Source organism: Apostichopus japonicus, chromosome 20 (genome assembly GCF_037975245.1).
Source record: "Apostichopus japonicus isolate 1M-3 chromosome 20, ASM3797524v1, whole genome shotgun sequence".
Taxonomy (NCBI): domain Eukaryota; kingdom Metazoa; phylum Echinodermata; class Holothuroidea; order Aspidochirotida; family Stichopodidae; genus Apostichopus; species Apostichopus japonicus.
Window position 1 is genome coordinate 34,170,554 of NC_092580.1, and position 14,768 is coordinate 34,185,321.

General features: G+C 38.4%; 2 protein-coding genes across 2 annotated transcripts; both read right to left on the bottom strand.

Annotated features, from left to right (window-relative positions):
• Positions 1–1,461: 1,461 nt before the first annotated feature.
• On the bottom strand, positions 1,462–2,466 carry LOC139961407 (glycoprotein 3-alpha-L-fucosyltransferase A-like). The gene has a single exon (XM_071960548.1). The coding sequence runs from the start codon at positions 2,464–2,466 to the stop codon at positions 1,462–1,464; it is 1,005 nt and encodes a 334-aa protein (XP_071816649.1).
• Positions 2,467–13,058: 10,592 nt separating this feature from the next.
• LOC139961408 (glycoprotein 3-alpha-L-fucosyltransferase A-like) lies at positions 13,059–14,063 on the bottom strand. The gene has a single exon (XM_071960549.1). The coding sequence runs from the start codon at positions 14,061–14,063 to the stop codon at positions 13,059–13,061; it is 1,005 nt and encodes a 334-aa protein (XP_071816650.1).
• Positions 14,064–14,768: the final 705 nt, after the last annotated feature.

Sequence of the window (14,768 nt, forward strand, 5' to 3'; positions counted from 1 at the left end):
AAAATCACTTTAGCGGTTGGGGGGGGGGGGGAGGGAGGGAAATAGGACTTTACTTTATTAGCTCTGCTTTATTCATTGATAAACACGCAGGTAATTGAAGAAATAAAAGCACGCTAGGGAATTCTGGTGGTAGTCGTAGCCCATAATTGCTGAGGGGAAGCCATATGGGGATGTTTAGGTGTAAATGAGTTGTTAGATTTGTGGTGTCATTATTTGCTTCACATGTCCAAAAGGGACCTACTTATGGGGGGGGGGGTAGCTGAGCGGGTGGGCCGTGTAAGGGGCTGAAGGTCGCAGCCCCAGGTTAGTATGTTAAGGCATGCGTTTATTTGCAGTGCTTTAATATTCATAGTGAAAACATTGGGAAATTGATATTGGGGCTAACAATGGAACTGGTAGGCGTTATAAATATATTTACGAGTCGTACTTTCACATTAGACTGCTTCACTGTTCACGCAGGTTCAGGCTCAGAATCTCTCTACATTTATTGTTATTCTAACAAAACTCGTGATACCAAACATATACACGGTCATCACATCTCCATATGTAATACTTATATAGCGCCTCTCAAAACTCTCGAAGCGCTCTACAATAAAAATATACGTGAAGAGCAGTTAAAATAAACATTATGATCTGTTCGAACGCCGCCATTCCTATAATACTTGCCTAGAATATTAATCTTGAGGTTTCACACCACAGACTAATGAAAGTCAGATGAAATGATATGAACATTACGTTAAATTTAAGAGAAAGTGCACATATATACTGTCCAGGCTTTCACATTTATCGTGAGCCTACGTTCAAGAAGTAGGTTGTGATCTCAGGGGGCAGCTGACCCCACCCCCTGCCCACCCCACACCTGCAGGCGATACGGCCCTGTTAGACAATGTCAGAACTCCGTCGATATTAACACAGCCTGCATTTATCGAGTTTTCATATTTGGTGTTAATCTGAATTTGCACCAAATAACGCCGGTCTTCTAGAAGCAAAAAGACCGTACAAGTTATATCGCAGTATCGTAAATATTACAGAGCAGGGTCTACATAGTACGTGGTGTTCACACTGATTGGTTGTTACTGTTATATCCTCGTAATTATCCTCGGGATTATTTTCCTGTGTAGTAGCGCTAAGAAATTTCGCAGTGTTTCACGTCAAAATTGAATTATTTTGTTTGAATCTACCATTAGACGAAACTGGTAAAGAGTTCTCATGTTTGCAATCAAAGACAAGGAAATAAGGGAATTTGATTAAAAAGTTCACAAATCATTTATCTTTATAAATTCAACCACCTTTATGTTCAATTGAAGTTTAGGTATTTCTGTTCCAATGTAATATGTGATGGATCTTCTCGATGAGGCCTCCAGGCCGGAATTGTAGCTGTGATTTTCAATATTTAATATTATGATCTTTGTACAAACACGAGACAAACAACTTCGTTATACAATCACATATGGCCATCCTTCAGTTAGCGGTAAAATGCTCTCCTGGTGTATAGCCATACTTTGCTATCCATGCTTTACTGCTGCAACCTTTACAACCTCCAAGCCAAGAAGACCCGTACAAGTCGAATGTTTCTTTCTTCTCTAGAACGCCATTTTTTAGAAAATCCATCAACAAACAAGCCGACTTGTTATATACAATTCTCCTATCACGAAATCCTGTTTGACTGACGGTTCCAAACTTTTTCCATTTAAAGAAGGAGTTATACAAAACAGAGTTATTTGCTACTTTTTGTAAGTAGGAAGCAAGTTCTTGCATCGATTTAAAGTCATCCACATGGATAAAAGAATTTGGCGGTCCTAACCTTTTGTAGTCCTCTTTCTTTGCCCCAATAACCACAGGGATACTCACACCTGTGCTAAGCACTTTCCAAAACTTTTCAGAAATATATTCTTCACAGCAACTATTTTCGAAGGCTAAAATAAACATGTAGTCTCGTTGTAGCCATCCACATTCTGAGGAGCCTCGTTTACATTTATCTGTCATGTTACCACATTTTCCGAACCTGTCAATGGGCATGTATTCTGCCAGATCCTTCACAAACTTAGTGCGATCCCAAGAAATAGTATCACAGTGACTGGACATCCACATGGCAAACTTGTGGTGCAACGTATGATAATCCACGTCGATTTCGTCATCGTTAAAGGTAGCATAGGGTTGGTAACGGCCATAAGGTACTGAAATATCCGATTTGGAATGGTAAGTGTATGTAACGTTAAATATGTTCCTTCCAATGTTGTACTGTTTGGGCGGAATGTAGTCCATTGTTGTTAATGGGCTTTCGTCGGTAGTAAAAACCCATATTTGTCGTGGTGTACGCTTCGCTAGCAATCTCTTCCACAAGCTTTTGTCTTTTAAACCACCGGCGAATATAACCACTTTCGATCTCCTAAATTTAAAGGAATTGATATCTGCTCTCTGAAAATTAACAATTCCATTCTGACAGTCGTATCTTTCTGGTACCATATTTTGTTTAAGCCAAAATGCTCGCAAACTGAACCACGTCCACAGATGTGTCCGATTCTTATGTTGGATCCGATCTGAAACATTTATTGATCTATTTCCAGTCGATAAATCAGTTTCAGAATGCCGAACGGCAAAGCTTGCAAACGTTCTCGAATTATAACCTCTCATTTTATTGGAAAATGTAAGAATGACACAGGCTAAAACTGATATTATAACAAAGAACAGCGATTGCATTACTTTGTAGGACACCATGATTCCGTTTGTCACATTGAAGATTACCTACAAGACTAGAATTAGGCAGACAACCTGCGCTGATAGAGGTGCACGCAAACTGTACGGAATCAATGACTCAAAACCGTGGTCGATACCCACAATGGTAGTTATTATTGTGCAATTGTATATAATACACCAACTGGAACTATTCAATGCTCACAAAAGTATTAATCGTTTACAATATGGCAATGCAATTGTAGAGGTTTATGACTGTGTACTATCACGTTATTCTTTTAAGGCATGTAGGTTGATACTACTGATATAATAGAATTGAACATAGAGAACGCATGTTGGTTGTATGTATGGCTGTAATCGACTGCACGAATATCACTAGCTGATTGAACATGTTGGTAGTGGCCATACATATAGGCTTACTTATATCGTTAGGCTCGTAATACCTAGGCTCCTTGCATGCATACGTATAAGAATGTACGTTAGGTTAGACGTGATATATGATAAAGCGTAGCCTATATCATGCATGTCAATCATATATGTTGGTAAATCCCCATGAAAAAGGTGGCTGATCTCCTAATTGTGACAATCTGGGCAAAAATGGGCACGATTTACAAAGATATCCGGTTAATGTTAGCGCAGTGTCATCAGGTTAATTGAGTGGGGGGGGGGGAGGTTATTGAAGTATATGGAATGTGAAGGATGCCCTTCTGTGGTACGTGCTCACCGTGGTGCACGTAATATGCACTGAATGTACTGAACATGCACTGAATATGCACGTATCCATGATTTCAAAGAATTTCTTAGACCTCAGATCTTCACCTTGTTCAGCAGTGACAACTTACGTTACTGTTGCTGTCTTATTGCTACTTTTCTTGATCAGCCTTGGATTTCCTATATTGTGCACACGCCAGCACTAAAGTAGACAGTTACATTATCCATTTCACTTTGGATTACTAAATTAATACATTATTCATATGAATTTGAAAAATCTCACTTAATTTGCTGAAAGTACTCCACATACATTAAAAGCAACCGTGCCTGACTAAATACAACTGAAATGGTTGGCCCTGCATACATAATTCGTTAATTATCCCAGACCAAGGCCTATACATGCCAAGCACATATATATATTGCATGTTCATTGTTGATGATGGAGCCTTACGAGCAACGTTGCCTGCTATTATTAAACTATGCAATACATCGTACTTGGACGGAACAAAAGCACTTGATCACTAATTATGAACGAAGTCGAAACAGGGGAATGTATAAATGTTCCCTACATCTAAACTTAATGCTTTATATTACTAGAAATAGAGACTATCGCATCCACAACAATTATACGTTACTCCCGGAAATGCTAATTTTCACGTGCTATACGAACCTACGACCACGTTCCGTTATCATAAATCTCAAGAAAATAAATTAGCTCGAGATAAAATATTGTCTCAGATTAAATATGATCTCGAGATAAAATATTATCTCAGATTAAATATGATCTCGAGATAAAATATTATCATGGGATAATTAAGCGCAGTAGCAGCCGGGAAGCTATAGCTGGGTCACGTATGAGATTGTGGGTCATGCGAGGTCAAAGGTGCTTTTGGGAAACTGCAATTGTTTTACCTGTATTACGAAGTACGCTTTTGACATTTTTTATCATTAATATATGATAGCTCTTGAGATCTGTGAGTTTACTCGATTCGAAGGCATTTCACAAAGATTCAAAACTGTACAGCGCCATCATTTTTGCCCAGTCTATTTCACCTTCACTGTTATAACAGAGAGATGGGACTTCACAACACATTAGGCCTATATTGACGCTCCATTCATAAAGACACCCTACAACAAACTAACATGACAAGATCGTAATAGTGCCTTCTATGGATGTTTTACCTTTCTTTAATTTGGGCGGAGAGGAGTAGGGGAGGGGGTGGGGGCGGATAGAGACAAAGAAATAGCACACAATGTTCACATAGGTACACATCACAAAAATCCGTTTTACGTGTTTACTGTGCTGTTTATGAAAGACCTACGCCTGAGGCTTGGAGTTAGAACGTTTACGACTGACTTACTCAGTAATTCGAATAATTTCCTTATTATTTAAGGAAATATATATTTATTACGCATATATGTTTCATGTAGGCCTATTAGTTCATTGTTAGCCCATAGGCTTAGCCAATATCAGTCCCCAATTTTTTGAAGTGTTAATTTCTAAAAGATAATATCTCAAAATAAAGAATGTTAAAGATGAACGATAGTGATTTTCAGCATTGACGAAAAAATACGATTTTATTCAAGAGTATTTTAGTTGGTTTCCGTTTTACACATGTTAAAATTCAAGTCAATCCGATGTTGGGAAAGGCTGAAAAAACATTCCTAAACTCGTTGATTTTTTAAACAAAAATTGGGCTTTTCACGAAAAGCGACATGATGATCACGTGATCTACAGTGACCTGTGACGTCATTATGATGATAACAAAGTGAGCTCGGCGTAGTGTTCTTCATCTGTGTGCACTGAGTGTGAAAGTTAGTTGCAACCTACTTTATATTGGACTCGACAAACAACCTAAACCACTAGCAAAATGCCAAGAAATTGCTTTGTAGGGGGATGCAACAGAACGAATGTGGACTCTACAATAAGTTTTTTTTTTTTCAATTTTCCAAGCGTATGTATGCTCGAGCTAAACAAAACATCGTGTAAGTATTACTTACGGTAGCGCACACTGTCACTAATGTTTGCACAGTGTGAAAGTACCGTTTGCGGACCTACGTGAAGTTGGGCTAGAATATGATTCCTCCTGAAGCCCAAACCACGAGGCATGCATGTGAATAAACGCAATAGGCATTGCATGTAGTGAGAAAATTGTTAGAGCTAGACTAACAACTCGATTGAGTTCAAATGCGGTTGTATTTCAAGCTCAATGGAACCTTTCTGTTGGATTTAATAACGTACGGAACAAGGAACGTTTATGTTTTACAGTAGGCCTAGTGCATACAAGCGATTCTACTTTGTTTAGAACTTTGGATTTTCTTTCGGATGTTATACTAATCTACGTTTGAGACTATCATCATCATTATTATTGTGCCAGTTTGACAGGTAAGTGAGCACATTCATACAGCACTCTGTATAAAACCCGCCAACAACGTGATCTTGTGACTTACGTTACTTTGGGTCAGCTTGCGAGTTACCTCTTCAGATATTGCGAAATCGTTGCGAAATCGTCGCAAATTTCATAAAAAAAACTTGTAAACACGTGGTGAAGTAATCAAGAAACACCATGATATTCGTTATCTATTTATGTCTTGAACATTACGCCGGAAAATTCAACTAAAATAACAGTTATGCTGACACGAAATGCACGCACAGCTCCGTACTGAACAGTGCACAACAGAAAAGATCATCACAGTGACGTCATTCACTGACTTGAGGGCTGTTCAAGGTCGTTGCAGTGTTTGCAAATTCCTAAATTCGTATCAATTACGGAGACGAAAAAACGATGTTTTAATTCCCTTTTTTATAACTTTCCGGTGTGCTATTTGGAAAATTAAAAAAATATGTTGCTTGGTAACATATAACCTACATTATATATGAAAAGGAGAGATTTTTTTCTGTCAGTGCCATTTCCGGCAATCTGGGATGCATATTTGGCAAAAATGTTCCTGCTACTCGGCTCGCAAACTGACGGTGGCGCCCACCCACTAAACATTTCTTAAAAGAGGCCCTAGTATATAAGCACATCAAAGCATCACTATGTAACATTTGGACGAAAATTAATGTTTTTCAATGTTCCTCAACTGCCCCCTGTCCCCTAGGGATTCTACCAAGGCTACGCCCCTGGTGTATCTTTATTTCAAATGGTTTTGTTTCACTTGTCACACGTGACCCCAACGGTTGAAGGCTTTGCGCCAGGGCGCTCGCAGTCACTCTTTCAGTTATAAGTCCGTCCCACCACCCACTTTTCAATTGGGATTGATGCCGCTGATCAATAGATCAATTCGATTACTACCTAGAACGGCTCAACGACAGCACTTACACCTACACACGGTACGGATGTGTTCGACCACTAACATAATATACCTACATATCTCTACTTGTGGACAACAAACGAACTTCACCGATAAAACTATGCCCATTATAACTGAGCATTGTTATCAATTTTGTGTATAGACAATGAACTCATCATGTTGAATTCCAACCAACCAATCAGAGATCGCTTGTAAGCGATACATGTATCATATATGCACTATTGTATATTTATCACTGTATCGTGTTACCTTTGTGAAGGAAAGCGAACGACAGAGTCATGAACCAGGAAACAAACAACGTGTTAGAAATGAACTCCATATAGTATGTTTGACTTTGAGAACCATAGGCGTACGAGGCGGGGGGCAGGGGGGCAGACTGCCCCCCCCCCCCCAATTTCCAGAGGACAAGAAATTCGGGCAAAAGTCCTGAAAAATTCGGGCAGCCTAAGAAGAGAAAAAAATATATATATAAATATGTAGTAGCTTGCCCGAATCATTCATATTTTTGCCCGAAAATTCCGTGGAGAGCGTTCTGTGTTATTTGTTTTGTGACATTAATATTAATATAGGCCTAATGAATTTCTTTATTTAGCATCATGATGCCCGAATTTTTCCGTGTAACACCACCGTAAGCGCAGCTCATCTGGGCTACCAAGCTTTTTGCACTATCGCCCAAAATTATTAACAGGGAACGCCGCTCACAATCGTGGTGACAAGCATGTTGCATGGAGATTAGCAGTCTCTGAAGTGAAAAAACCGCAGTAAACATTTTTTTCTAACTAGTCAACTGTATATCTGGACATCCCAGACATGAGTGTATATAAAAAACATTTTCTTTTTCATGGATGGTGGGGGGGGGGGAAGTGCCTACAAGCCTAAAAGTACAGGTTTATCATATTCTTTGTTATTTTTTATACTTTTTTGTGAGACAAATTGCAGTCTCACCCGACACAGCGACATTTTCCAGCCTACGTGTCGTTGAACAGTGTATCTTTTTCTGGGGGTAGCTGAGTACTGTGTTAAAATAGTAAATATTGTAACTAAATAGGAGTTAAAAAATAAACTGTACTAGTTTTCCCCGTCAAAGTGATGTTACCATTTTTTCTTCTTCTAATTTACCAACTCTTTGGGGAAGTGTAAATTTCTAAACGTGAGATTATAAAATAAAGAATGTTTAAATGCAACTTGCAAGGCATCAGAAGTGCCATTTCCGGCAATCTGAGAGGCATATTTTGCCAAAAAAATTCTGGACGCTACGCGCCAACCGATGGTGGCGCTCCGCTTAGATAGTGTCACGGGAAATTTCGGGCACAAAATTTTCTGCCCCCCCAAACCGAAATGGTCCCGTACGCCTATGTTGAGAACTAATCTTTACCTCGAAACAAAGGATAAAAAAACTGAGAAATTATCTGTATACTTAACTGGCATTTAGTAAAATAAGCTTCACAAGCAAGCAGTCGTACCCTAACATAACCTGTTACTATATAAAAACCACTAAGCATTGCGGTTAAACTTAACCTCATACCACAAATAAAGGTTAGCCCAAACTAACAGTAACTTGCCTTCTCCGACCAGCGGAAGTGACCAGCGGAAGTGACTTTCCAGTTGGAGTAACGATATTGACTTATTCTTGTCAAGATTTTTCACAGAACACTGACGAATGTTCTTTCAATGTCACAGTTAAAGGTTGGTTTGAAATACTTTCTTGTATTTTGCTAAGAATTTAAATAAGGTTGTCTGAATGCTGGCAGTTAAATTGAGTCTTGTTTTGATAGTTTAATTCCATTATAAATAATGAAAATTAAAAGCATAGTTTATTTGATGGGAAGTGACTGAACACTTTCAAGGACAAATGCTTTTATCAATTAAGCACCAGAAATATTTTTGGCTAGTTTGGCACGATTCTAAACGCTCTGGCTGATCTGTTACAGATCATCTACACATGTGATGTTCTACTTCCTTGACCAAAAATAACTTCTTATGCTCCCATTCAAACACAAAAATTATTCAAAGTATTAAAATGGGTCTATATGACATTTCAGACTGACCAAAGCTATATTAATGTTGCACTTCATTCAGCAAAGCTGTTACCTATATCCAACGTGTTGTACGTTCTTGACTGAAAGTTTTAGTGGATATGTGAGAAACAGTTTTGAAGAATCTTCAGGGTTAAATGAAAACATCATTATTAGCAGATTTTGTGATTTTTGGCTGACACCTGCAGATTGAATTATTGCCAACATGTTTTAGATGACTTTACTATAGCTTTTTTGACCATCAATTTGTATAATATTTAGCGTTGGACAATGAGCAGTGTCCCTTCTGATGATCTTTGATAAGTTAAGTCTACAGTGGAAGCATATCTGAGCACATTTGCTAGAGAATCTTTCTTATCTGCTTTCATAATTTGAAGATGTGACTCCTCCTATGGCTAGTTGCCAAGAAATATAATAACTGATGCAAGTCTTCAAGGAGGAACCACTGCAAGGGTTTATTTTGTGGCATCATGTTCTGACAATATTGACACAGGACTTCAAGCTGATAATGCAACCAGCGGAAGTGACTTTCAAGTTGGAGTGACGAAAGTGACTTGTTCTTGTCAAGATTTTTCTCAAAACACTGACGAATGTTCTTGCAATGTCACAGTTAAAGGTTGGTTTGAAAGACTTTCTGATATTTTGCAAAGAATTTAAATAAGGTTGTATGAATGCTGGCAGTTAAATTGAGTCTTGTTTTGATAGTTTAATTCCATTATAAATAATGAAAATTAAAAGCCTAGTTTATTTGATGGGAAGTGACTGAACACTTTCAAGGACAAATGCTTTTATCAATTAAGCACCAGAAATATTTTTGGCTAGTTTGGCACGATTCTAAACGCTTTGGCTGATCTGTTACAGATCATACCTACACATGTGATGTTCTACTTCCTTGACCAAAAATAACTTCTTATGCTCCCATTCAAACACAAAAATTATTCAAAGTATTGGAATGGGGCTATATGACATTTCAGACTGACGAAAGCTTTATTAATGTTTAACTTTATTGGTGATTAACAAAGCTGTTACCTATACACGTCGTGTTGTACGTTCTTGACTGAAAGTTTGAGATGACATGTGAAAACCAATTTTCCAATTCTTCCGGGTTAAATGAAAACATCATAAGTCTATAGTGGAAGCATATATGAGTTCATATATAAGCATATTCGAGTAAATTTGCTAGAGAATCTGTCTTCTCTGTTTTATTATTTGAAGATGTGACTCCTCTTATGGCTAGTTGCCAAAATAATATAATAACTGATGCAAGTCTGCAAGGAGGAACCACTGCAAGAGTTGACTTTGTGACATCATGTTCTGACAATATTGACACAAGCATTCAAGCTGATTGTAATGCAACCAGCGGAAGTGACTTTCCATTTGGTGTAACGATAGTGACTTGTTCCTGTCAAGATATTTCTCAAAACACTGACGAATGTTCTTCCAATGTCATAGTTCAAGGTTAGTTTTGAGAGACTTTCTTATATTTTCAATTTTTTTTTTAATCTGAATGCTGGCTGTTCAATTGAATCTTGGTTGAATACGTTATCAAATAAAGATTTCCAGTTATGCCATCTGATATCAAAAGGATGTTGCTTACAATCAGTTTTATACATAAACTTTTCTTTTAGATAAAAATTCTTTAAATCAGTTTTACCATATAGCTAAAGGGAGGTTTCGTTGACCTTTTATAATACTTACGGTAATATATAATAACATATGAGGACAACCTATGTCTCTCATGCTTCATCTTTGTTAGGATAAGAAGTAAATTCCTATCTTTTAGCCGATTGGCTCCATGAATGTGCCATATATTACACTAGTAATATAGGTGATATTAACCCCGATAAATGGCTGCTGAGTTCCTTGTTGGCCAATAGCAAATGGTCGCTATTAACCCTTCGTCAAGAATGACGCTATTATTTGAGAGTGACGTACTAGTAAAGACATACAGATCGCCTACGGTGTAACAATGGCAACTTATTCAGCCATCCATAACCTAGTACAGGCCAATAATACAATACTTGTTAAAAAAAACCTCAATCTGAATGGGTCGTTTCGTCAGCTGACCTTGCATTAACCTATGGATAATGCTCGGTAAACTCACCGGCGGATGAATATATGTTGCAAAACATGGGGGAAAAGCATCTCAGTGAGCTCATTCCCGATCCTGGCTAGTAATGCAAAAGAATAACAAAACGTCTGTGAAACGAATCAGATCAAGTATGACAACTAGCCATCCCCCCCCCCTCCAACCCCGGTGTAAACCTTGACCAAATGATGACCAGAATTTCCGTGAAGGCTACCTTTCAGCCTGAAGTACACTAACTGTAGTGTGCAAACAACAACGATTACCACATTTAGCAATGCTGACATTAATGTTATTAACATTATGGTGTTAGGCAGCCAGCGGAACAAAAATAGGTGCATGGTAGGTAATAGTATCAAAAGTTATTTGAGGCTTCGAATAAAAAAAGGCAATGTTCAGATGTCCTGAGAGCAGCAATACAAGGAATCGAACCAACGAAAGACAGTTACCCAAAACAGTTGATTAACCAGGTTAACCAGGCCGTAGCCCGGGTGGGGGGGGGGGGCATTTGAGAAGCATCGAGAACATTAATTATCGTCCAAATGTTACATAGTGTTACATAGTATATACTAGGTAAACATTACTTGGACTGCCATCATGACGCTACAAGAACCGTATAGACGATGTTAATTTTGCCAAACATGCCGCCCAGATTGCTGGTAATGGCAACATTTATTTTGAGATCTGATGGTTTCGATATTTACATTTCGAAAATGAAAATTTAGAAAAATTGTTTTCGGCAAAATCCCTTTAGCGGGTGGGGGGGGGGAGGGAAATAATGCTTTACTTTATTAGCTCTGCTTTATCCATTGATTAACACGCAGGTAATTGAAGAAATAAAAGCACGCTAGGGCATTCTGATGGTAGTCGTAGCCTATAATTGCTGAGGGGAAGCCATATGGGGATGTTTAGGTGTAAATGAGTTGTTAGATTTGTGGTGTCACTATTTTCTTTACATGCCCAAAAGGGACCTACTTATTGGGAAGGGGTAGCAGATCGGGTGGGCCGTGTTAGGGACTGAAGGTCGCTGCCCCAGGTTAGTATGTTAAGAAAAGACCCTGGCATATGCGTATCTATTCGCAGTGAATAAATATTTATAGTGAAACATTTGGAAATTGATATTGGGGCTAACAATGGAACTGGTAGGCGTTATAAATATATTTACGAGGCGTACTTTCACACTAGACTGCTTCACTGTTCACGCAGGTTCAGGTCAGAATCTCTCTACATTTATTGTTATACTAACAAAACTCGTGATACCAAACATATACACGGTCATCACATCTCCATATGTAATACTTATATAGCGCCTCCCAAAACTCTCGAAGCGCTCTACAATAAAAAATATACGTGAAGAGCAGTTAAAATAAACATTATGATCTGTTCGAACGCCATTCCTAAAATACTTGCCTAGAATCTTGAGGTTTCACACTACAGACTAATGAAAGTCAGATGAAATGATAATAAACATTACGCTAAAATTAACAGAAAGTGCACATATATACTGTCCAGGCTTTCACATTTATCGTGAGTCTACGTTCAAGAAGTAGGTTGTGATTTCAGGGGGCAGCTGCCCACCCCACACCTGCAGGCGATACAGCCCTGTTAGAAAATGTCAGAACTCCGTCGATATTAACACAGCCTGCATTTATCGAGTTTTCATATCTGGTGTAAATCTGAATTTGCAACAAATAACGCCAGTCTTCTAGAAGCAAAAAGACCGTACAAGTTATATCGCAGTATCGTAAATATTACAGAGCAGGGTCTACATAGTACGTGGTGTTCACACTGATTGGTTGTTACAGTTATGTCCTCGTATCGAAATATTCCGCTGGGATTATTTTCCTGTGTAGTAGCGCTAAGAAATTTCGCAGTGTTTCACGTCAAAATAGAATTATTTTGTTTGAATCTACCATTAGACAAAACTGGTAAAGAGTTCTCATGTTTGTAATCAAAGACACGGAAATAATGGAATTTAATTCACAAATAATTTATCTTTATAAATTAAACCACCTTTATGTTCCATTAAAGTTTAGGTATTTCAGATCCAATGTAATATGTGATGGATCTTCTCGATGAGGCCTCCAGGCCGGAATTGTAGCTGTGATTTTCAATATTTAATATTATGATCTTTGTACAAACACGAGACAAGCAACTTCGTAGCATGGTCAGTCACGTGGTTGGGTCTACTTTATTCAATCACATATGGCCATCCTTCAGTTAGCGGTAAAATGCTCTCCTGGTGTATAACCATACTTTGCTATCCATGCTTTACTGCTGCAACCTTTACAACCTCCCAGCCAAGAAGACCCGTATAAGTCGAACGTGTCCTTCTTCTCTGTGACGCCATTTTTTAGAAAATCCATCAACAAACAAGCCGACTTGTTATATACAATTCTCCTATCAAGATATTCGGTTTGACTGACCGTTCCAAACTTTTTCCATTTAAAGAAGGAGTTATACAAAACAGAGTTATTTGCTACTCTTTGTAAGTAGGTAGCAAGGTCTTGCATCGAATTAAAGTCATCCACATGGATAAAAGAATTTGGCGGTCCTAACCTCTTGTAGTCCTCTTTCTTTGCCCCAATAACCACAGGGATGCTCACACCTGTGCTTAGCACTTTCCAAAACTTTTCAGAAATATATTCTTCACAGCAACTATTTTCGAAGGCTAAATTAAACATGTAGTCTCGTTGTAGCCATCCACAGTTTGAGGAACGTCGTTTACATTTAGGTGTCATGTTACCACATTTTCCGAACCTGTCAATGGGCATGTATTCTGCCAGATCCTTCACGAACTTAGTGCGATCCCAAGAAATAGTATCACAGTGACTGGACATCCACATGGCAAACTTGTGGTGCAACTTATGATAATCCACGTCGATTTCGTCATCGTTAAAGGTAACGTAGGGTTTGTAACGGCCATAAGGTACTGAAATGTCCGATTTGGAATGGTAAGTGTATGTAACGTTAAATATGTTCCTTCCAATGTTGTACTGTTTGGGCGGAATGTAGTCCATTGTTGTTAATGGGCTTTCGTCGGTAGTAAATACCCATATTTGTCGTGGTGTTCGCTTCGCTAGCAATCTCTTCCACAAGCTTTTGTCTTTAAAACCACCGGCGAATATAACCACTTTCGATCTCCTAAATTTAGAGGAATTTATATCTGCTCTCTGAAAATTAACAATTCCATTCTGACAGTCGTATCTTTCTGGTACCATATTTTGGTTAAGCCAAAATGCTCGCAAACTGAACCACGTCCACAGATGTGTCCGATTCTTATGTTGGGTCCGATTTGAAACATTTATTGATCGATTTCCAAACGATAAATTAGTTTCAGAATTCCGAACGGCAAAGCTTGCAAACGCTCTCGAATTATAACCGCTCATTTTATTGGAAAATGTAAGAATAACACAGGCTAAGACTGATATTATAACAAAGAACAGTGATTGCATTACTTTGTTGGACACCATGATTCCGTTTGTCACCTTGAAGATTACCTACAAGGCTAGAATTAGGCAGACAACCTGCGCTGATAGAGGTGAACGCCTAATTGTACGGAATCAATGACTCATAACGGTGGTCGATATCACAGGCACTCGTAACGTTATGTAGGTGCATAGTATAAAAACACGGAGCGTTATGTAGGTGTATAGTATATAACCACGGAGCGTTATGTAGGTGTATTGTATATAAACACGGAGAAGGTAGGACACTCAATTCAAAACAAACGTTGCAAAGTCACCATTTTCACAAAAAGGTACGTTCCAATTTGACCAAAACCAGCGTACTGTAAGTATTAGCTAGAGTACAAGATGATCACCTGCGGTAAATCTGACTCCAATTAGACCTCTGTAGCACAGATGATTCGTTAATTTGCGGTCAAAATGATGAGTTGTACCGTTATCACGACAATCCAATTCTTC